This window comes from Euprymna scolopes, chromosome 18 (assembly GCF_053919585.1).
Source record: "Euprymna scolopes isolate OS-2025 chromosome 18, ASM5391958v1, whole genome shotgun sequence".
Lineage (NCBI taxonomy): Eukaryota > Metazoa > Mollusca > Cephalopoda > Sepiida > Sepiolidae > Euprymna > Euprymna scolopes.
The window spans coordinates 31,042,214-31,067,067 of record NC_136499.1 but is presented as its reverse complement, the minus strand read 5'-3'; the positions used below and the strand labels follow the sequence as shown (position 1 = coordinate 31,067,067).

The 24,854-nt window shown below is 33.0% G+C and overlaps 1 protein-coding gene across 5 annotated transcripts in view; it reads right to left on the bottom strand.

The window, feature by feature from the left end:
- The window catches only part of LOC145297558 (uncharacterized), a 653,359-nt gene that overhangs the window by 107,707 nt on the left and 520,798 nt on the right, over positions 1 to 24,854 (bottom strand). For all 5 annotated transcript variants that reach the window (XM_080143565.1, XM_080143566.1, XM_080143564.1 and 2 more), the window contains one exon: positions 21,088 to 21,214. In XM_080143565.1, the coding sequence (XP_079999691.1) occupies positions 21,088 to 21,214 (127 nt within the window). The remainder of the gene's footprint in view (positions 1 to 21,087; positions 21,215 to 24,854) is intronic.

Below are 24,854 nucleotides of genomic sequence, written 5' to 3'. Positions count from 1 at the left end.
CATCCATTTTCATAAATATTCAAGATTCAGATCCTGTTTCACAGTGCCAATCAAAGGCAATGCAGGATAGGTAAAGCTAGTAATGTGTATTATATAAAATAATTTTATAAAATCAGCAGTAGGTTTTCTACAGTGCCATGTAGACTACAATATATTGTGAACTAAATCACAGTGGAGAGGCACGTGAAGCTTCCTCCAATGAACCACAGTGGGTCCCCAACTAGAGCAAGCAAACAACCTATTTGACTGAAAAATTAACAATTTCAGCGATTATAGTAACAACAAGCCAAGCATGCAGAATTCCCCCTCCACAAGTGAAAAATTTGGGGGCAATCAGATGTTATCCAAAAAAAATCCATTCTGGCAAAACTTTACTTTCACCATGACTAATGTTTGTGCAAAATTTTAAATACATGCAAGGTGTGGTTAGAGAAAAGTGCAAACAAACAAATGTGAGTGATTACTAGGTTCAATCCCTCCTCTGTCGGGACATCAATAAAATTATTGGAAGTGTATAACATTTATTGATCCTCATCCAATTCCAGGCCATGTTGGGTTTCCCTGCTAGTATATATATGTGTGTGTGTAGTAGTTTGTGTTATTCTGTTGGTTATTGACACAGCTGAGCTGGAGCTCCACTGCACCCAGGCTGTCCACTTCATACAGAGGTCCAGTCCACTAGACGATTGAGGTTGGAACTAGGGTAGCCTGGTGTTGGTGGCTGGTCAGGTATTTTTTCCAGCCAGATGTCCAGTTGTTTTTTGAAAGTGTCAGGGGGACACTCTCCTTATATTTCTTATTGTGGCTGGAATACAGTTGAATGATCTTGTACCACTGGAGGTGAAGCTGTGGTGGATCAGGGACTTGATCTTCTGTGTAGTCCCACGTGTGGTTGTTATATAGCAGAGCCTTTCTCGTTGCTGGTGGGTTCTTTCTACTAGTGTTGTGTTTGGGACCCTTTCTTCCAAGATTTTCCATATGTATATGATACTTACATTATATATATATATATATACATACACATGATGATGATTGATTGCATACATACATACACACACAGTAGAACCCCGGGACATATGGCCTTAGGAGACGCCCCCTCCCTGCAGGTTACGATATGGAATACAATGTTTTTCTGGCCCCTGGTTACGGTATTATTTACAATATTATTTGATTATATACATGTGTATTAAATACTATACTGTATTTTGTTACTAATTTTTAATGCCATATCTCGAGGGTTCTACTGTGTGTGTGTGTGTGTGTGTGTGTGTGTTTATACACACACACACTGACTCAGTGGGTCACCGGTGGTCTAGTACATTTATTATTAATACAATCTATAAAAGGAAAATTGCTACTATCGATTCTGTGCGCTATTTTTTTTTTTTTTAAAGACGAATGGATATCGTCAGAATGTTTTGATGAAAAGAAATGAGATTAAGCAAAGTATCACTAAATGTAGAAATCATTTTTCTCTCTTCTGGGTCAGAAAATGACAAGTTGCTATATTTAGATTTTCTTTAATTCTTTTTCAATCCTTTCTCCGGAATTTTATTGATTATTTTTTTTAAAAGAAGGGCGGGGAGGGGGTTAAAACAAAAAAGGGACAAAGAGACAAAGATGGATAAAAAAAAAAAAAAAAAAGAACGAATCAAATTATTCAATAAATCTGGTTGTAGAATAACCAAAGAGAATGTCTTAGAACAAAAGGAGATGAAGTATTTTATCTTTCAGTTGGATTGGATAAGTCATCAGATAAAGACGTGAATGGGATGAGTAAAAATCAATAAAAAGAAGAATTAATTGGTGTGTGTGTGAGAGAGAGAGAGAGAGAGAGAGAGAGAGAGAGAGAGAGAGAGAGAGAGAGAGAGAGAGAGAGAGAGAGAGAGTTTGCCGGTCTGTAGGAGGGACATTTTAAACTTGGTTGGGAAGTCTTGCCACATCCTACATATTCCTCTGACCTAGCTCCCTCGAATTATAACTTATTTTGAGGATTACAAAACCATTTAGATTGCCTTAGGTTAAAATCATGAGAGGAGATTGAACATGCTAGATTCATATTTCACATTAAAGCTTAAATAATTTTACAAGCGAAGCATTTATAAGCTCGTTGACAGATGGAATCAAGTTATAGAGAGCAAAGGTCGTTATGGTTATGAATAAAGATTTTCAAAAGCACAGTTTCTCATTTTGAACAGATGAAATTTCAGAATCGGTAAAAACTTTTACACTGAACTCTCACACACATATATACACACCAGGCCATTCCAAAAATAAAGCCTCCTATTTTTGAACTCGAAAAGTTGAAAAGCAACAAAGACGAAAATGGCACCATTAAAACAAGCACTCTTTTTTGATCCAAAATTAATTTTTCTACATAGTCACCACCATTCTGAAAGCACTTTTGCAAGAAATTCAATGAAGCATCTCTGCTTCTGATACACATCCATGACAGAGGTTGCTTTCTTAGTCTCACACCGTCAATATCTACAACAGAGATGAAACTTTCAGGTTATGAATGCATACAGTCAGCCATTATAACAATGCAATTTATAATACCCTCTGATCCATTCAGAAATAAAAAAAATAGGAGGTATTACTTTTGGAATGCCGGGCATATGCATGTGTGTGTATATATATATATATATATATATATATATATATATATATATAGCTTCCTCAGGCCATAACAAATCCACTGCAGACTTACTGTGCCATAGCGAATGGGGGATTTTAACAAACATGTATGCACATATGTAGCCAAAAAGGTTTGTATAAATAAAAATTCATATTAATGTGCAGCTTTGTTATTGATCACTAACTTATAAACACCATAGTTCCATTAGATTAACATCTACGAACCAACAACTATGCAAACACTACATATAATTTATTATTACATGTATATACACATACTATCATAAGGTAATATATATTGTGTATATATTTTTAGTATTTGCTTCAACAGTGCTCAATATATGAGTATAGCTTAGTAATAGCATGGAAATATATTTATAGCAATAAGTTACACAGAGGTGTCAGTCTTGCTAGAATGAAACATGGACACCTCTATATAGCTTACTTGCGATAAATATATTTTTATACTACTACTGCTACATAAAATCCTTTTCTTGGGTTCAACACTGTTCCAAGTGAGATCAGTAACAGTAATGTAAATCTCTTCGTAAACACGAATAGAGCACTTTTAATGTTAATGTTTATTAAAATGTTACATGCCTGCGATAAGAACTATTGACCATTAACTAGATGGTCTTTATTGGATCCTCAGGTACCTGCCTAGCTATAATAAAGAGCTGTGATACATCGACCCAGCTTATAAATAACTCACACACACAAGCTAGGTATATATATATGTTTATATCTCTGCATGTGCAGGATTCATCAATCATTATGAACTTTGGAATACAGCTGCTCTGTGTAAGGGATCTTTATGTGGGCTATATTTAGTTTGATTTAGTTTTATGAAAAGGAAGCAAAAAGAGGATGAAAGTTCTTCATGAAAATTTAGATACCTCCGAGTTTTGTAAAAGTTTTAACAGGTATAAGACATCAATTAATAGATATCCTCCACATTTCAGCTTGTTCACAGAACTTTTGCACACTTAAAAATTCAAATGCATCAGATTTGCACTGAATTTCAGCCATAGTCTGGAAAGAAAATTTCTTGAATTTCAATTTTTTAAGATTCCTTAATCTTAGATTCGGGATATTCTCTAGAATCAAAATTAGAATAATGATTCTAGACATAAGGTTTAGTATCGTTATACATTCATCCTTATCTCCATGAGCGCACATAAAAGTGGTGCAAAGCTGTTCTTTTTGGGGAAGAATTAATTTTATCCGTCGTACAATGGGTATTGTTTTAGTAGAGATACATATTAAATACACATGAACAAAAAATGTTCAGCTGATAAGGAGAAAAGTCTAGTATGCATAGAAAACTAAGAAAAAGATGAGAAAAACTAAATTAATGAGAAAGGGTAGAAGTCGGCAGAATATATTATAACATCAAAAAGAAATTGTAATAATGAAATCAATTGTAAGAATGAAATCAATTGAAGGTCAAAAAAAAAAAAATCAGCAACAAAAACTGACACTTTCTCATTTTTGTTAATCATGGATCAAATACATAAGGTATCAGAAATCAATGATTGTGTGAAAATGAGAAAAGCTAATTAAATATTCTTAAATTTCAACTTATGATAATGCTTTTGTTTGTGTTGTTTTGATAAAATTTGAATGTTTCTCTCAATGTACAATTATTTTTTTGTGTAATTATTTTTTTTCACGGTTTCTACAAGTAATTATAACTCTGAATTTTTTTAGATGAGGGTTGATTTTTTGTATCAATCGGACTAATGTTCTCATTGTGAGTGTTATTTGCACAACGTTTCAGTCAGCATAATCTCCGACCTTCAGATATATAAAATATGCCAACTTATATACCTGAAGAAGGTTGGAGGTTGCACCGACCGAAACATTGTGCAGATAATACTGAAAATGAGAACATCCGTCCGATTAATCCAAATAAAACAAACTTACGATTACTATTTTCGGAGTTGTATGCATTTTTTAATTAGCTTTGTCTATTGCTAATCGTTTTATGATCATAGCTTAATAAGGGGGGGGGGGTAGACAACAAAACGAAAAAGTGAAATATACAATAAATAAATGCTACCAAAGGCAACATAAGTCAAAAAAGAAAAACAAGATGCAATTGAAAGAATAAAAGAAAGCAGTAAAAAAAAATTTTAATAAATAGTAATTGATTTTTTATAAAATTTGGTGTTATTTTGTTTTACTAAATAAGCATAATATTGTGTCTCTATGCATATAAAAACAGTCCAGTATTAAAGAAGTCTTATATTAAAGAAAAAAAAAATTGATAATTGTTTTTGACAAAAAAAAAAAAAAAAAAGTTGAAAATACAAGTGAATTACATTTTTGCCCTATTATCAAATTGTGTTTACATCTGTTTTTACATGGTCCAAACCAGAGATTTTGTAAATTGATACCCGAATAATGGAAAAATCTAACTTGATCTTTACTGTAAATCATATTAAAAAGATTCAATATATTAACTGTTAAAATGAATCTCATATGAACAGCATTTTTGTAATTTTTTTCTACGTTTTTTTTTTTTTTTTTTTTTTTTTTCCAAGAGATGTGATTTAGGCTGGTTTGATCTTATAATTATTTCTTCCATTATGATTAATTTTCATTTACCACAAAACAAATTAAATTTGTAAGGATTTTTTTTTTTTTTTTAACTCGTTTATAACCTACATTATTACTCATACATTGTGCAAATTACCTTCAAATCAAGACGGCAATTTTTCTAATTTTCAATAAACCTTGAACGGTCATAACTTGGTGGCTAATTATGCTACCAAAATAAATTTGATATTGTTTCTTTTACAAAGATTAATGTACCGACAATAAAATATTTATAGACATAATGAAAATAAAAGTTTTTGGAATATATATCTTTGAAAACCAGAAAATGCCAAGGAAAATTTTATTAAATGATAAAATGTTTTTTTTTGTTTGTTTGTTTACTGTCTGAGATCTTCAGCGTTAACACACCCTTACCAAAGACTTGCTTTTAGTGTTTTTTTTTGTTTGTTCCCCCCCCCCTTCGTTTTAGATGTTAGAATCCTTAGGGATTAAATCCTCATGGAATGAAGAAAAAAAACATTTCTTACTGATGATTGTAGTCAGTTTCAGTTGACATGCACATAGACATATATATATATATATATATATATATATATATATATATATATATATATATATATATATATATGCACACACACATATGCATATACGTATATAGCATATGTTTTTTAAGAAACGGCAACTTTAAATTGACAACTATTTGATTTGGCAACACCCGAGCAGCATTTGCAGATTGCAAATGATACGCTCAATTTACAGAGAGAAACATTTGATGAATAATTTCACAAAATGGAACTGTCAACTGCCCACCTCATTGGTGCAATTTAACCCCATTAGATTATTTTCTTTGGGAATATGTAACGTCCCATGTCTACGCTGATAAACCAGACACAATAGACCAGTTGGAAGCCAACATTCGATACGTTATTGCTGAAATACAGTCCAATTTAATGCCTAGAATTTGTGAAAATTGGACCTCTTGATTATGCCATATATGCATGAGCCGGAGGGGCCATATGCCGGAAATTGTATTTAAATTATAAATGCCAAAAATTAATCGTTGGAATAAATCATATAATTCGTATAATAAAAATATTTTTCTGTGACTTATTTTAATTTAGAGTTTGCCCCACCCCTACCCCATACATACACAAACAAAGAGACACATGCACAAAAAATTAGCTATGTACGGTCATGATAATACCTTTAAAAGAAAGGTAGAGAAGCACTTCTTTTATCTTATTACCTTGAACAAAAAATAGTGGTATGTGATGATGTAGAGCCACAAATCTAATTATGGTTAGAAGGTGAATGTTCCCGATGTCTACTGTATTTATATAGCTTTAAATAACGTATTCTCAGCAGATGCAGACATTTGCGGTGGAGGTATAAAATGGAGGTAGATGGTCACAAAAAAATCGATTTGCAGAGTTGCTAATCATGTTAAAGTTCTCTAAATATACATTTTCTTTTTCGGAAAAGCAATGAAAATGTCTGGTTTAAATAATAGTATTAGAGTTAAAAATATAACTGACAAAATGAGTTCAGAATGGATCGTTTTGACAATTTGTAAAAATCAGGGTTATAGAGATTCAGCTGTTTTAGAAGAAATCAGACTTGTAAGAATGCTAGAAGTTTTTAATTCTTGATGAATCAGCAAATATGGAAAGACTTTAAAACAAGGAGTTGGATATTTTGAAGTCCTAACAACCGAAGTCAAATCTTTTCATTTCCAACGAGAGAGAGAGAGAGAGAGAGAAAGAGAGAGAGAGAGAGAGAGAGAGAGAGAGAGAGAGAGAGAGAGAGAGAGAGAGTTATTTAAACATTTAAGTAAAAATCGAGACAAGGAAGTATTGATCCTAAATTGAGGGAGAGAGGAAAGAAAGAGAAAGAGGGAAAAAGAGAGAAACTTTAAATCTTAACAAATTATTTAAATTTTTCCATGTGAAAAATTATGGACACTGAGTTTGCTGTATGATATTACGTGTGAAACACTGCTGGGTTATTTTAAGCAAAACTCATACATACAATTTGTGTACAACCGTTTGTTCAAATAATAGTTTCTATTTAACCTGATAGGGTTCCAGATACGTACTATGATGCAGAGTGGATCTGAGTGTATTGGCATCCCCTAAATCTGCTCCAAATTGAGACCTCACTAATAGATATAGTTTTATTGCATATCCAAGGTGGTTCGAGAGAGAGCTTAAGCAATTGATAGGCTTTGGAAATATAGTAGGCAGCAAAAAGGGTAGAAAGGGCTGACAAAATAGATTTCATGGTGATTAGGTGAGATAAAAACATACTTTTAACAGCATTTGAAGCAATTAAGTCACAGATTTCATCGAAACTACTGATGGGACTTTGGCAGATATTAAGACACTCCAGGTCAGAACGGACCTGGGAGTAATGGCAAGTAAAGAGGTGAATAAACGCTCTCCAAAACTCCCAAATGGGGATCTCACTACTGGATACACTTTATTATTATGCTTAGGACCAACTCTAAAAGTTAAAATTTGTCTAATTCCTCACCTTAATTGAGTGGCTGTATATTTATCAATATATTAATTAGGAACATAGTGTATTATTATCTGTTCTGATGCTGCACTTTATCTAGTGTCCCATTTTCTCCACTTTAAAAACTGACCTTGTGTCTAAGTTTGCCTTCGTAGGGAGGAAAGTAAATAAGAACAACAATAGGTTTCTAAAAGAAAAAGACAAAACAAAAGTCCCTCCATCCCTCCAAAAATGATGGATGGTTTTTATAAACAAAACGAGAATTAGTTATCTATATTAAAGTTGTTTTATTTTTTATTTTCTGAAATACAACCTTACAATAAAAGCATAGGTGGACATCTATAATATAAATCTCACCTGTTTGTTTAAATGCATGTATGTTTGCCTAAAACTTTCGACAGAGGCGACGGATTTTTACGAGGTCGGTATCATTTTTAAGTTCAACCCTTTGGACGACAAATATTGAAAAACTGGCTAAAAACATTAATTCCTTCACCTTCTACTGGACATTTTTTTCTACAGGGACGGGTCGTTTTTTTTCGCTGATATTTTCGAAAGTCATCACCTCTTTTCGAATGACTGGCCTTAATTTAAACATTTGCCACTTCCAGTTTGGCGATGGGCGCAGCAGCAAAGACGTCACCCCCCCCACACACACACATTGTTCTCTTCCTTCGTGGTACGGGTTCGAGCCTGCCTACTACCACTTTTTCTCTTTTTTTTTTTTTTGCTCAACACACACCTCCAAACCCCTGAACAACCCAGGCTAGTATATTTTAAAATGTACCTTAACATTTATATGGACATAAGAAATCCATGCAAGAAGAAACGTGGATTCCATGAACAAAGCTTCTTTCTTAGAACTGCACGCCTGTGAAACTCTATTCCTTCTCCCTGCTTCCCACCTGACTACAACTTGGATGTCTTCAAGTCCAACGTTAACAAATTCCTAATGACCCCCCCCCCCCCGTAAGTAAACACTTCATCAAATCTCCACACTAACGTACTGTACTTGCAATAACCCTTATCCCTGAGTGGCTTCCGGGCCTTGATAAGTGGTGACCACCGTGTAAAAAAAAAAAAAAGAATAAAAAGCAATTTCGATCAATCTTTAAATGAATGCACCTTAATTATTGTCTGTGCCTCTGAACAACAATCACATTTCATCTGCATTTTCTATTTAGCTGATGAAAGCGATAGAGATCTCTGAAAATCCCACTCAATCGATTTGAAGACAGCAGAGATGGAAGGAGAGAAATAATATCAGTGGTTATATTATTAATCATATTATTTGGATTCTTCAGATTGCTGTTCTCATCTTGAGTGTTATTTGCACAACTTTTTGGTTGATGTAACCTCCGATCTACTGGCAAAACCCATAGCGCAGTGGATAGAGTACTTGGTAAAATTGTAAAAGTTACACCCCTACAGATTGAAAGTTTAATCCTCCGTGCAGACGACCCAAAAAATACAATGGCGAATTACTTAGAACTTCTAGCCAGTCATGGCTGACAGAACGAGAGCATGTTACTGCCATGGATTAAATAAAAGGTTTCACTCGAAATTCCGTGTAGATTCATAAGTTCATCAAAAACACCTGAAGAACGAAGGAGGTTACATCGACTGAAACGTTGTGCAAATAATACTCAAGATGAGAACAGTAGTTTAAAGAATTTAAATATGAGCAGATTATTTCTTTTAATATTTTTTTTATATGCGTCTCCAAATGCTTTACGTTGATTTGATATAAAAGAACAAACTCGTGGTGAGATTTGAACGAAAATCCGATCTTAATGACAAAAATAATGCATAAAATAAAATAAAAGAAACAAGAAAATATGTTTAAGAAATTTGAATCTAATTGTTTTTGTTTTTATTTCTTTTTTTATTTTCCCTTTAAAAAAAGAAAAGGCTTTGATGTTGATTTACACATGCAGAATCTGTTGTGATGTTTCAAGAATTATCATGGGATATTGTTAAATTATTAATTCGGTATTTCTAATTATTTCTGCTGCATTTGTTTGCAATTTTCACATTGTTATTCTACAGTCATTAAAAAATCACCGTCTTTCCCAATTCACACTGATTTAGAATTATTGAAAAATGCAAATCTAAAAACCGTTCATATTAAAAAATATGTAGTGGAAAAAAAAAGAAAATATAATTGTAAAAATGTTTCATTCCATAACAAATTTAAAATTATAAACTTTATAATCAAATTTAAATTGCCAATCCATTATTCTATTAAAAATAATTAACAATACTATGGTATAAAAAAAAAAAAAAAATTGGAGATATGGATTGATAATTTTAGTTATTTTAGTTATTTGGATAATATGGACTACTATTCTCAGCTCCATTGCCATAATCACAATGTTTCAGTTTGATATAACCTTTGACGTTCTTCAGATCCACCTTTTCAAACTTGGGAATGTGAACAGAATTTCAAACTCAACACTTTTTTTAATCCACGGGAGTAGATTGTTATTATTCCATCAGCCATGATCAGTTAAAAGTGTTAATTTATGTTATTCTTAGGCGATAAGAATAACCAATTATCGTTCTACCTCGACCATGTCTGATGAGATAATTTTTAGAGCACAGAATTGGTTACAAATTTAAGAAATCATATTCTCAAGCAGACAGCATCACATGATTAGAATTCAGTAGACAAAGCAATGATCTTCCTTATTCTGCTCTTTACTTCCTCCTTATTTTACATATTACATTTTGAATTTTGTTTGAATTCAGTTTTAAAATGTTATGCCTGAAAAAACATTTCAGCCTAGACATTACATATATTATATGTCATAAAATCGTGGAGACAATGTATGAATGACAGAAAGGTAAAGCAAACACAGGAAGAAAAAAAAAACCGGAAAATTTGATTTCGTTCAGATCAACGAACGTCTTCAGAAAAAAATGATAATTTGAAATTTAATCAGACGCCCCCCCCCCGCCAAAAAACAAAACAAAAAAAAACAGCAAATCATAGGAAACGTAATGTTTTGCCATGTGTATAACAATGTGAAAATATGCAACATGTTCAAAAAGGACAATTAAAAGAAGGAAAGTAAAAAAAAAAGGAAAAAGGGTAAACATAGATAAGCAACAATAAAAAATAAGTAGTACTTAGTCAGGGTCAGAATTTATAAATACAATGGTGGGGTATATTACATTGTTTGAGTACGATTTTTGCTAGATGTTGGTTAAAAAGCAAGATCCAAGCATGAAGTCTATATTAGATGCTGATGAGAGAAGTATAAAAATGTATTTGATACACTTGCGGCAAAGGAAAGAGTATTCAGTTTTGAGAAAAATGTAGTTTCTAAGATCAAAATTGTGAGTAAAAGTATTTCTCCATGTGATTAATATGTTTGAGGTCCTGTTTATGCTCATGTATGTGGAATTTGATATTTCTGGCCGTCTCGCCTTATGTACAATGTTTTAGATCGGTGAGATGGATAGAAATATCAGATTTTCTTTTTTCATCTTAAGTAATATTGATCTTCACAACATATGTATGAGAATATGTTTTCTTCAATTTATTTTTTTATTTCAGTTCTTCAAACAAGACTTAACATACACAGTATATATATATATATATATATATATATATATATATATATATATACACACACACACACTAGCAGTTCAGCCCGGCTTTGTTCAGGCCCTATGTACTGTTCATAACTTGCTCAATGTGTGAAAATAATCTTTATGTAAGATTTCAAATGTTTAGACCAAAATTTGTCTGAGTAATTTTGTAGAGCCCGCAGACATTAATTTTTTTTTTAAACTTTGATCACAATTTTAACCATTATTAGTTTGATCTCAAATAAAAATACAAAGATTTCCCTATGTCCAAGTTATCTACATCAAAAATTTCAAGTCTTTACACCCAAAATTGGTGGAGGAATTTGGTAGAATCTGCAAAGGTCAACTCTTTCAACTTTGACCTTTGGGCAGCCAAATTTTCGGCCCCAAAACCGATTAAAATGCTTGCCGCATGTCTGAATACCCGTTATGTATAAATTTAAAATATTTAGACCCAAAACTGGCCGAGTAGTTTGCTAGACACGGCAAAGATAAAATTTTTTGAACGTTGAACCTCAAATTTTCGACCCAAATCATTTAAAAAACTTGCCCTATCTCTGAATACCCTTTATGTAAAATTTCAAATGTTTAGACCAAAAATTGGCTGAATAATTTGGCAAAGATCACAGCTGTAAAATTTTTTTAACTTTGACCCTAATTTTGACCCCTTAACATTTATTTTTTTAGGCTCAAATCAAATTTAAAAGTTTGATCCATGTCCAAGTAACCTATATTTAAAATTTCAAGTGTTTAGACCCAAAATTTGCAGAGGAGTTTGGTAGAGTTTACAAAGGTCAAATCATTGAACAGCCAAATTTCTGTCCGAATACCGATTAAAAAGATTTTTCCAACTCTCAATAACCCTTATGTCAAATCTCGAGTCTCTAGACTGAAAATTGACAGAGTTATTTGGTATGGAAATGTACACAGACATTTTCACTTTATATATATATATATATATATATATATATATAGATTGATGGATAGATTGTGTGTGGGTTGTTAAGTCATGTTTAACCAAGAATTGAAATAAAAAAGTGTGTGTGTGGTTGTCTTGTTTGACCAAGAATTGAAATAAAAAAATGGTTATATATTGAAGAAAACATATTTTCAAGAAGGCATCACATAACCAGAATTTAGTAGCATCAAGTAGAATTTCCATGGGTAAAGTTTCTTTGCAAGAACTTTCTACCTGTGAAATACATTACCGTGGGACTGTTTCCTTACAGATTATAACAATCATCTTCAAATCTAATATCCACAAATATCATAAACTGACCCGTAAGTAATCAGAGCTGGAATGCCTACCGGAGAGAACTTGAATGCAAGAAAATTTGTAAATGGCTTTAACGAACCAAAATGAATTTTATTATTTCATATCTTAAAATACCAAGAAAAAAATAATTTAAAATGTTTAAATCTTTCTTTTAAAATACATTCTTCGCCAAGATATTCTTTGTTTAATTTAATTTTATGAAACCAGAAAATCTATTAAAAATTTTTTTTTCTTTACATTCTAATATACCGATTATTGTCCCTAGTGATCTAAGATGGAATCAAAGGAAAGTTTCAATAATGTCTTTGCATTTTCTGAAAAAAAAATAAAATAAATAAATAATAAATAAATAAACTTTACTGAAACGTATTTGAATGTTCTGTTAAGATATAGATTTCTATAACAAACACTAACTTTTATATCTTTATTCTAATATAATCAGATATGGTTGTATGTTTATATATTTCTAAGTACAGGATTCACTCATAAATAAATTAACTAATCATTATGAACTTTGGAACACAGCTGCAAAGCATAACTGGGTTGAAATCTGATATACATTTAGTTTAATTTACTACTGTAAAAAGTGAGTGGAAATCCTCTGTGAAAATTCAGATATTTCTATCGGTCCTGGATATGACCTTAAACTATATCTAGTGGTGAGGCCCCAGCTTGCGGGCTTTGGGGAGTGTGGAGCCACCCTTTAATTACCATTGCTCCCAGGTCCACTCTGACCCAGAGTGGTAGTACCTGTTAGGGTCCCAACTATGGGTTAAATAGAAACTGACTTGAAAACAACAAATATACTCTATTAAAAAAATTTTCTTCAAAATCTTTGGATTCGGCATTAAATAACCCGAAAAGGGTTGATATGCCGTAAAACAAAAACAACCAACCAACCAAATCAGATATTTATAATTTTTGTGAAATTTTAATAGATTTTAATAGACAGCAATTAATACATATTCCTTAAATTTTAGTTTCTTTGGAGTATTTTCAACGGCATAAGGGAATAACTTCCTATTTGAAAATTCAAATATTTCAGATTAGCATTGAATTTAATCCAGAGTCATTAGAACCAATGAAGAAAGCCTCCTGAATTTCAATTCTTAAAATCCCTTAAGTCTTAGACATTTTCTAAAATTAAATCATGTAATGGATTTTGACCAAAATTTGAATAAGGATTCTTGACACAGGGCTTAGTATCATTATATTTTGATTTTAATCTCTTCATAATAAAAGCCATGCTAAACTGTTCTGCTCATGAATCTCACGGATATTCTACTCGCATATATAAATATTTTTTTTTATCGCTTTATCTGCTTAGCTGCACATGTTTTCGTTAGCGAATTGTATCAATGATCTAATTTTCATCAGACTTTACAGGTTTCTGTAAAGTTTGATGAAGTTATTGGATTGTTGATATGATTCGGTAGCAACGATTATAAAAAAATATATATATATTTGCTCTACAATAGTATTAAGCAGTCTATTGAGGTTTTCACTAATTACCATTTTTGCTATATATATATATATATATATATATATATATATATATATATATATATATATATATTAGTGAGAGAGAGAATATTAAACCAAATTCCAGTGAGCAAAATTTTGTTAATTTCAGTAATCATCTTTTCAAAAACAAAGACTAGGTTTTTACGGACATTTTCATTCCTATAAGAACATCCATAGTCTTTGTCTATATATGTTCTGTTGTTATATTAAAAAAAATCATTGAGCTTTTATCTTGAAAAGATTGGTCTTCAAAAACAGAAAGTATATGCAATAAACGATAAATAGGGTTGGCACAGTGTGTAATCTCCCAGCAAGACTTCTGAACTTTGACTGAGAACAGTCGACAAAATTTGAACACTCGCTGACTTGAAACTGACAGTATCATGTTGTTTTAACTTCATCTTCTATAACACCATATTATTACGCTCTTATTTTAAGTTTGTTTTAAATTGTATTTTAATAATGAACACTTTGTTTCTTCCTTGAAATCTAAGGAATATATAGGATTTGTTTTGTCAATGCCAATGGAACAGAGTGAAATATAAATATTTCTCCTGACTCAGCAAAGGCTTGGATAGAGGTATTTGTATCATAGGATAGAATAAAGAGTAGGAAGTTTCTAGAGAAAAAGTGTAACACCTGCCATTGGCATCTACAGTCGATGAATTGCATTTCAGGACAATTCAGTAGGGATAGAAATGGCGAGGAGGAAGTATAAGGGGGGAGGGAAGCCAAGCATTCACAGGTGAGAGTGAAGCAGATGGTTTGATTCTATTGTCCTCAGCCAATACTGCAGGTATCCACCCTTTTGTTGTTAAGGTATCCTTGAACAGTGCTAACACAACTCTGGTACTTTTCATAATGTGCAAATCTTTCAGACCTTTGCAGAACAAAAAAAAAAAAACAAAAAAAAAACAAACAAACAAACAAAAAAACATTATAAATAGAGTACGGGTAGGGATGAGATAGGGTGCATTGGAAAAGAAATAAAATAAAAACACAGCTAATGTTTGTATTAATAAAATTATGTGACCACTTCTGCGTTTGTGTATGTTTCGCGCCTCTACGTAACTTACATTTTTAAAAAATTTATTTACTACTAGTAGGGCTACCTAGAATAGCCCGAGTCAAAAATGTAATCTAAGTTCTATTCCCTTCTCCACCCCTTTTCTTTATTAAGTTCCTTTCTCTCTTTGAACACACACAATTCAAGTTAGTAAGTGTAAGTGGAATAATTATTTTTTTTAAATTTTAAATCAAAGTTGCATCCCTTTACATAATATCATTAAAAAATGTGTGTACGTCTTGATACCATTAAATAATCTAAATCTGACATCTAAATAATGAATTTTTTTTTTTTTTGGCACATACATCAGGGATTATGATAAAAGAAATACTGACTTTTGTGATTGTTTTTCAAGTTTTAGCTGGAGATAAAAAACATTTATCTTTTATGTAACAGATTAAAGAATCACTGAAAGAAAAAAAAAATGCAACTGCATGATCTATCGAAAGTAATTGATAAATAATCATTTAAAAAATAATTTGATCATAAAATTAAATCCACCATGATTTCAACTTCCCTGTAAACAAGCCAGTCATTTTAATCTTATCTCAATTGTATGTATAAATTAAATAATCTTCTTAGTGATACACAATATGGTTTCCGTTCTGCTAGATCTACAGCAGGTGTGCTTACAGTAATATCTCATAGGATTAGCAAATCTCTCGACGGAGGCAACCTTTCTAGGGCAATTGCTCTTGACATATCAAAGGCCTTTGATAGAGTATGGCATGAAGGTTTACTTCACAAGATCTGTAGCTATGGTATAGCTGGAAATGTCTTCTCAATTATTAAATCATTTCTTTCTGATAGGTTCATAAGAGTAGTAGTTGATGGGCAAAAATCAGAAGCTCACAGTATTAATGCTGGAGTCCCTCAGAGGTCCATCCTGGGCCCAACTCTTTTCCTGATCTACATTAATGATTTTCCAAATCGCATCCTTACATCATTTGTAGACAATTATGCTGATGACACTACCATTTATGGTAGCACATCTAAGTCAGTAAACGACCAAGTTCTCTGATTCTCTCTCCTCTGATCTTGAGCACGTGGTGCAATGGGGAAAGGAATGGTTAGTTACTTTTAATGCATCTAAAACCAAGTTTCTCTCTTTACATCATCAACGTTCTGATCTTCCATCTGGCATCAGTTGAAATGAATGGCTCTCGTCTTGAGAAGGCCTCAAGTTTTGACAAGCTTCTGGGCTTGACCTTTACTCCTGATCTTAAATGGAACAGGTACATCAAATCTGTTGCCAAGATCGTTGGAAAAATGGTGGTATCCTTCTATCGATCCAGTAGATATCTCACTGCTGATGCAATTACCTATATAAGAACCAGGTACGTCCAAGGATGGAATACTGTTGCCACATCTGGGAAGAAGCTGCTAGAAAGGACTTGTTCTGCCTTGATAGAGTTCAAAATAGACTTCATAGCCTTGTAGGAGATATCCTTTTCTCTTCCCTGCAACCTCTATCTCACAGAAGAGATGTTGCGAGTTTGTCTCTGCTGTATCGTTATTTTCATGGAAAGTGTTTGACTGAGCTTCAGTCTATGGTCCCCCCCTCGCCAAACTTTCACAAGAAACACTCGTCTAGCTGAAAACACTATTAATAATTTCCTCCACTCGTTATCTGTGCCTAAACCTAAACGTAGATTCCATGAACAAAGCTTCTTAAAACTGCATGCCTGTGGAATTTTCTTCCATTTTCCTGCTTTCCAGCTGACTACAATATGGTTGTCTTTAAGTCTAACGTAAACAAGTTCTTGATGAGCCGTCCCACTTGTTAACAAATTTACTGAATTTCCATTACTAACGATTACTATATTGTTCAATTTCTACTGTATACTCTTTAACTCTCATCCTCGAGTGGCCTCTTGGCCTTGATAAGTGGTGATGCCTATGTAAAAAAAAAATAAAAAATAATACAAGAATTTCTTTGTGATCCTAGGAATTTGGAAGCATTTAAACTTTTTAATAGAAAGTAATTTAAACCGGTTTTAAAATTCTTAGCAATTCTTCATGTAGGGTATAGGAGTATGTGTAGTGGTAGTACCTGACAGAATTAGCAACTGTATTCTGTGAGTTTTAGGATAGTTGGTCATGCATAGTTCTCACATATACTTTAAATCTTTCATGTCTGGCTCCAAGTGGCATACCCTAGTAAACCATTTCAGTTAGCAGGCTAAACCTCATTTAAGTACCTAATGTTACAGAGGTGGGTAGGTGCAGAGATAATTCTGGAGAGGACAATCACTTATCTGGGCTTGTAAAGATGATGTCAATAGTAGCTGGGAAAATCAGTTAGAGCAAGGATACGAGGTGCACTGGCAATGATATCAAAGAAGTTAACAATGGAGCACGCATAATTCCTGGGGATTTAGCACCAGCCAGGACTGACCAACATTTCAGACAATAAAAAAAAAAAAAAAAAAAAAAAAAGGGTGTGGAGGAATGTTCTGATGTCATCCATCCCAATAAAAAGAAAGGCAATCAGACAACCGGGTAGAAGCGACCACAGCAAGAGAACAGACACATTATCTTTTGACCATTTTGCACACACCCCACCGCCATCCTGTAACCCCTTCCTGCTGTCACTGGATAATGAATATTGTTCTAATTACTCTTGTTATTAAAAGTATAAGATACTTTTGTTTTTGTTTACGTCTGATTGTGGAGACACGCGTAATTGTACGGATTCAAACAAACCACGACTAGCAATCCGGTTGGTCTTATGAATAACACAACACCTTGCAGGTTTTGTCTGTGGAATAGACAAGGCTAGGTTTACTGCTTACAACTGTAGTTGGTAACAAAAAATTCATGTAACATGTGCTTTGGAATCAACAGTTTCTGGTTGCTCATACCACTGTCTGTAGAGACTATGACAACAAGTGCTTATGAAAATCTAAGAAGTGTCTACCTTAGCAACAGGCAACTTCTCGTTGCTTGTCCCTCTGTGTCAGTGGATAATCTGCAGCATGAATGGTTATATAATCTGTTTCCGGGTTAGCAACAATTGCTTATGAATACAGATTGGTTTGTTTTACAGCAATATCAGCCTTGTTTGAATCATTTAATACCGAAACATTAATCTTAATAGGAAGTTTGAAAAAATTTGCAAGCTGGAATTTTGCACTGAAAACGATACTGTTATGTTGCATGTTTGTTGTTGTATGGCATTCATCCTAAACAGAAGTATCAAGGGAATATTAAATTCATGGGTGGTCACCAGTCACCTGTATATCCCCTCTCAGGAGAGAGAGTAACATTAAGTTTCTGCAATCCTTGCATGGAGGTGTTGAGGTCCTCCTACATATCGCACCTGGTATTTCCAAATGGTCACCAGGCTCAACGTTACTTAACTTCAGTGGTCTGACAAGAATAGATGTCAATATGATTATACTGTATTATGTTACATGTTTGTATGTACAAACGTTTAAGAAACAAGCTCTTACTATTAACTCAATTACACAAATATGGAACAGAGATCATTTGTTTATCAGAGACACAACTGCCAAACATAGAGCACAGTGTGATCCCAGTGATATATTCCAGCATATGATATCGCCTCTACTATGGTAGAGGCGATATCATATGCTGTGTAGTGAATGATAATTCTAATTGTCATGGTGTAACCATCATGCTGACGGACTGGGAACCAATCTCAGAACTGCTTACTCATATTCATCTAAAAAAATCTATTTTCAACGTTACAGATGTTGCAATATATGCACCCACTTATTACTCCAATAGTTCAGTAAAATCGATTTTTTTTTTTAATTTTTTTTTTACATGGGAATCAGCACTTATCAAGGCCTGGAGGCCACTTGAGAATAAGGGTTAATGAGTATCCATTAATCAATGCGATTATAGTGTAGTAAACAGAAGTAGTGAGAATTTTGTAAATTGGATTACTTAGGGTACGGATCATCAAGAACTTGTTTACATTGGACTTGAAGACAATCAGATTGTAGTCAGCTGGAAAGCAGGCAATTGGAAGAGAGTTCCACAGGTGTGCAGTTCTATGAAAGAAGCTTTGTTCATGGAATCTACATTTAGGTTTAGGCACACATAAAGAGAGTGGGAAATTATTGATAGTGTTTTTTTTTCTATGAGAATTTGCACTACACTGTGTCCCACATTCCTAGCAGTGTTGATGATGGTTGGAAACTAGAACGCATGTGTTGGGAATAGCAACTGCCTTTCACATGATGTTGGTAGGTTTGGAATCGGTAATCGATGCTCCAATGGTGACAGCATGTTAAACTTCAACCGACAACCTGCTGATTACAAACACAAGATTTGACCATTGAATTCATCACTCTCTTACATTGTATTCAAATGATGGATGAACCGCGAGCCAGATCAATTATATAACAGTCTGTTCAAGGTGGTCTTGCTGTGTTCTGAATAGCCGTGTCTACAGAAATGCCGAAGCTGGAAATCTCAATTGTTCTAATTATATGCTTGTGCATGCTAAACCTTCTTCACATAAAGTTTTCACACTTGAAAATCAATCAAAAAACTCGTTACTGATAGACTCCACTCTTCTGATACTTTGTGTAGAATTAACCAACCATTTTGAAGGCTTGTTGCTATTAGAACTGAAGTCTCACTTGAAGGACAATGACTGCTCTTCAAAGCAAATGTTCAACAAGCTGCTCAAAAAACTCCATGACAAAAAAAAAAGAAAAGCCAAACAAAGAATGAATATCACCCCCAATCATTTTCTTGTTCATTATAACTAGAGACATTTGAAACTGTAGGAACCCAGATTTCCTGCAGCTCAGGTGACAAATGACTACACCTGATGTGCAGACCGAAATAAATACTGACAAACAGTTGCAGCAAAAATGGAACAAGCAGCATTTGAATTCATCTTTATATAATAGACCATCTTTTATATATATATATATATATATATATATATATATATATATATATATATATATATATATACTGCTTATGTACCTGCAATATCAGTTGCCAGAATAACTAATTTGCATATTGGTTTTGTAAAAGGACATTTTCTTTATTATTTAAAATAATTTTTTTTTTTTTTAAATGATTTTTTTGATTCTAATATAACAAATAGTTGTTTTGCAATATTGTTTTATTTCATGGACAAACATTTAACATTTGTGTTCAAATGTTTCTTTCTTTAGAAGGACGAACTTTACACTCTTTTTCACCCCAAACAAAGCATAGTGCCACTTGGAAATTTGGGACCATATTTACAGGGACACCATGTAGAATGTTGAGCAGTGAAATGTCTGTTCACATCACACTTATACATCTGCATGTTGGTACTGTCAAGGATGCAGGAGAATGGAAGGGAATTCTAGCAGCTTGAGGAAAGAAACTATTAAAGTAGAAGACTTTCCGGCATCTAGGGATCTCCACACTGAAGGGGTGAGATTTTGCTGCTTAGGTTAGTCAGGGGTACTTAATTCAAGGGGTCACAAATGCTATGAGTTCATCAAAGTACATTTTATTAAAATACTTGCACAGGGATCCAACATTTGTGATGATGGGACAGGGGTTGGAATTTGGTTGATAGTGCAGGATCTAATAGATTCGAGACTCTTTTGGGGCTCTGTCTAAGAGGAAGATATGAGTTGTAGATGCATTATCCCAGATGTGGCAACAATGCTCCATGGGTGAATGGTGGCTTTGTAAAGATACAGGATACTGTCAGGTGTGAGTAGTTTTCTAGCATGATAGAGGGATCCCACCTTCAGCAACGTTGGAAATGTTTTCAATGTATTTATTCCAATTAAGATTATCTGTGAATGTTAAACTGAAGAGTTTGAATGAAGAGTTCTCAGATAGCATATTATTAGTCACAGCGCTCAATGGTTGACTTGATTTCTAAAGTCAGCTAAATTCTTCATAGAGTTTTACATACCTTACATCCTTCGCAGGAATCAACTCCATAGTGGAAGCCCGAAGACTCATCTCCACATACTTTGCATAGGGGAGCTTTAGATCCATTCTTAGAACTCATCACAGGTCGAGTATTTACAGGAATCTCCCTGGAAAAAAAATTTAAAAAATAACCATTATTAAACATTTATAAAGATTAAAGTATCAAATAAAACATAATTCAATTGTTAGTAAACCTATTAAATCCCAGAGTATCAAAAAAAAATATTTTTAATTTTTACACATTAAGTTGAAACTGCGTAATGGTTAAAAATGGGTTAGAATATGCAAATTGAAAAAAAATTATTTATTTTATTTAGAAAGTGAAATATTTTCCTATAAATAAGACACTGGATGGTACATCTATAAATATAAAAGCGAAAATGTTTGTGTGTGTGTGTGCACGCGCGTGCGTTGATGTCCAAGAAAGGCTTCTTTCCGAGAACCAATCGGTTACCTCACAACTTTTTATATTGTGCCTAAATGATAACATCTACGAGTTAATAACCAGGGTCGCCTGTCTATTTAATTTGCCCGACTTTGAAAAGATAAATATTCAACAATTTTCAATCGCCGTATGTGCATCAAGCTTTTTCGTATAATAATAAAAGCGAAACGGAGCTGGGTGCGATCGCCGGGAACGTCCAAAAGCAATCAGCTTTGATCAATGTGGAGTTTCTCCTTATATCAGACAATTGCTATTCAACTTGGACAATCCCCTTGTTATGGGTAGCTGCCCCCCCCAACATCTTGGGGAAAAAAAAAAAAAATTTTTTTTAAGTGTTCTCGCAGTAAATAAAATACTACCCCACAGTCAAAGTTGACCTCATTAAGTCATTAAAACGGCCGCCTGCCAATTCTAAATACTTAAATTCAAACATGTTTCCGTTAGTATTTCGTGGTGGCCCAGTGGTTAACATTGCACTTTTTTTTTTCACACATTAATTTCTAACTTTGCCTCAAGGCTTCAGATTCGATCCTTCATACTTACCTACCAAAACTTTTTTTTTTTTAAGTTTACCCCCCCCCCGGACACAAACACCCGGGTGACCACACACACACACACACACACACACCTCCAAACACCTGGGCAACGCTGAGTACCCCCCCCCGCTAGTGTGATATATTTAAAAAATCAAGGTGCTATTCAATCATACATTCAAGATAAAATTTGCATATTATGGTAAGAAGCAAAGCAATTCACAAACAGTTATTTTGCACTTCTATCAATAAATTAGTGGCTTACTATTGCAAGACTCATTTTGACATTGCTTTTGCTTATTCTGCTTAGCAATTAAGTTATACACACATAATTCCAGCATCCTTCGGCATATATTGTACAAATAATCAAGCATAACACAGCAACAGACATCTAATAAATGTCTGTTGCTGTGTTTTTATTTTTATTTTATTAAAATACGAAAACGTTTTCATAAATAATTGGAATTTCAAAATATTTAATAACTAGTGGGGGTACCCGGCGTTGCCCGAGTGTTTGTTTCCGGGACGGGGGGGGGGAGTTTTAAAAAATGTTATGGTAGGTAAGTAGGAAGGATCAAACCCGGAGTCATGAGTAAAAGTAGGAAAATAAAGTGTGAAAAAAAAAAAAAAAAAAAACAAACATCTGCAACGTTAACAGTTCGGCCACCAAGAAAAGTCCATTCCAGTTGTTTAGGGGAAAAAAAAAGACTACGGTAGGTCGGCGCGAACGTGAAAATATAATGTGAATTGTCCAGCACGCTAACCACTACGCCACAGAGCACTGCAGCTTAGTTTAGTGATTTTAAATAACTTCACATGAAAGAACTACGAAGCCAAACCGGTGTTCTCTTCTCAGCTGTTCCTTGTGAACGATCCCCAAACGGTGTTAAGTGGTGGCAGGGGGAGGAGGAATTTATAAGAGAAAATATTTTACCACTTCCATTGATCTTAACCGATTTTGGCCGTGACTTCTCAGCAGAAAAAGTATAGAAATCTAAGATTATCGAGGAATTTGAGAAATAATAAGCCTATAACACACCTCAGATATTGTTCTGCCGTTTGTGCATATTATATTTGCATGAAATATCTTGATTTTTAATCCTATTAAGGTCAAAATCAGACGGGGAAAAAATGAGTTCATTTTATTTATATAGAGATATACATAAATACTAACAGGTGGTCTAATATATCAGTACACTGTAACAGGTATGAAATTGGTGTAACATTAAGGGAGAGATAATTCAGTATGTATTCATGTAAAATCATAATAGAATAATACCGATAAGATTTGTGATTCAAAAAAGTGAGAATGTGTGTGTTTTGCCTACAGACTTGAAATTTGGTATATAGGGTATTCAGACATGTGAAAAACTTTAATTAGTTTTCATCCAGGGGTTGGCTGTGAAGAGGTAAAAATTTAAAAAAATTGGTACTTAGGAGTCAGCGGATTTTTATCTGTTTGCCAACCGTCTCGCACGGTTAGAAAACACGTTTTTTAAAAATCCAGGCAATGGTCTAATGGTTATTATACTTGACTCACTGTCTTTAGGTTTTGATTTCAATCTCGGGTGAACTGTTTAGAAAAAACAATACTCATATGCACATGTCTTAGTTTCTTTCCTATTTTTTTTACTTCATTTTTTTTTTTAACAAATTAAACGTTAAGGATTATTAGTGGTAGGTCATCATAGTTACATGGTCTTTTCTTTTTGAGAAGCTAAAATCTACGTTTTGGTATTATAAGAAAAAGCTATGTATTTTTATATTAACCAGTTTAAATTAAGAATAATAAAATAAAAATGCAAAAAAAAAAAAAAAAAATTAAAATTGAGTAATCATTTGATTTTTTTGGTATAATTATGAAAATCTGTGACATTTAAACTTTTGCATAATAAACATAAAGAGCTGAAAAAACATCTCATAAAAATTATTTTGTTAAAACATTTTTAAATATTGAATTTTTTTCACTAAAAAAATAAAATTGCACTTCTTTTAGTGAAAATACTTAAAAGCAGCTAAAAAAAATTATAATTTTCAGAGATTTTCTTTTTTTTTTTTTTTTTTTTTTTTTTTTTTTCAGACAGAAAATTGTTCAAATATTTTATATAATTTTTAAAAATTATGTATCACTAGCAGAGTGACATAACATTGTTTGGGACAAAGCCATTATATAACTTCTATCCTTCTCTCTCTCATCCTTACTTACCCTGCTCCCTCTTTCTTTTTTCGTTCAGCCCACTACTCTCTTTCTCTCTGGACATACACATTCATAAATCTAGTAACTACAAGGGAAATAACTCTGGGGGAAAAAATCAGAGTTACATCCCTTTACATAATAACATTAAGTTCGTGCTTACTTTTTAATAACATTAAATGATATGAATGGCTTTTTGACATCTCGTTACCCTAAGATTGAACTATTTTTTATGACTTTTAGATATTATACATCCGGGGACAATGCCAATGAAGAAAATATAAACTTTGTGTATGTTTATTTTTTATTTTTAAGGTTTTAGTTGGGCACAGAGACGTTTGCTCTTCATATAATAAATTATTTTTTGTTTTTTAAGGGAAAGGTGGTAAAAAGTGGAAATTATTTTTTAGGATAGCTTATAAACTATATATTAGTCAGTAAAAATAATTTTGTTAGAAGGTATTTTTTCTTCTTTTAATCTTTTGCAACGTATTGCCTCATATGCATTTTACTTGATGCAATAACCAATTGTTGTTGCATCAGCCATTATCAATACATAAAGTCAAAGAACATTT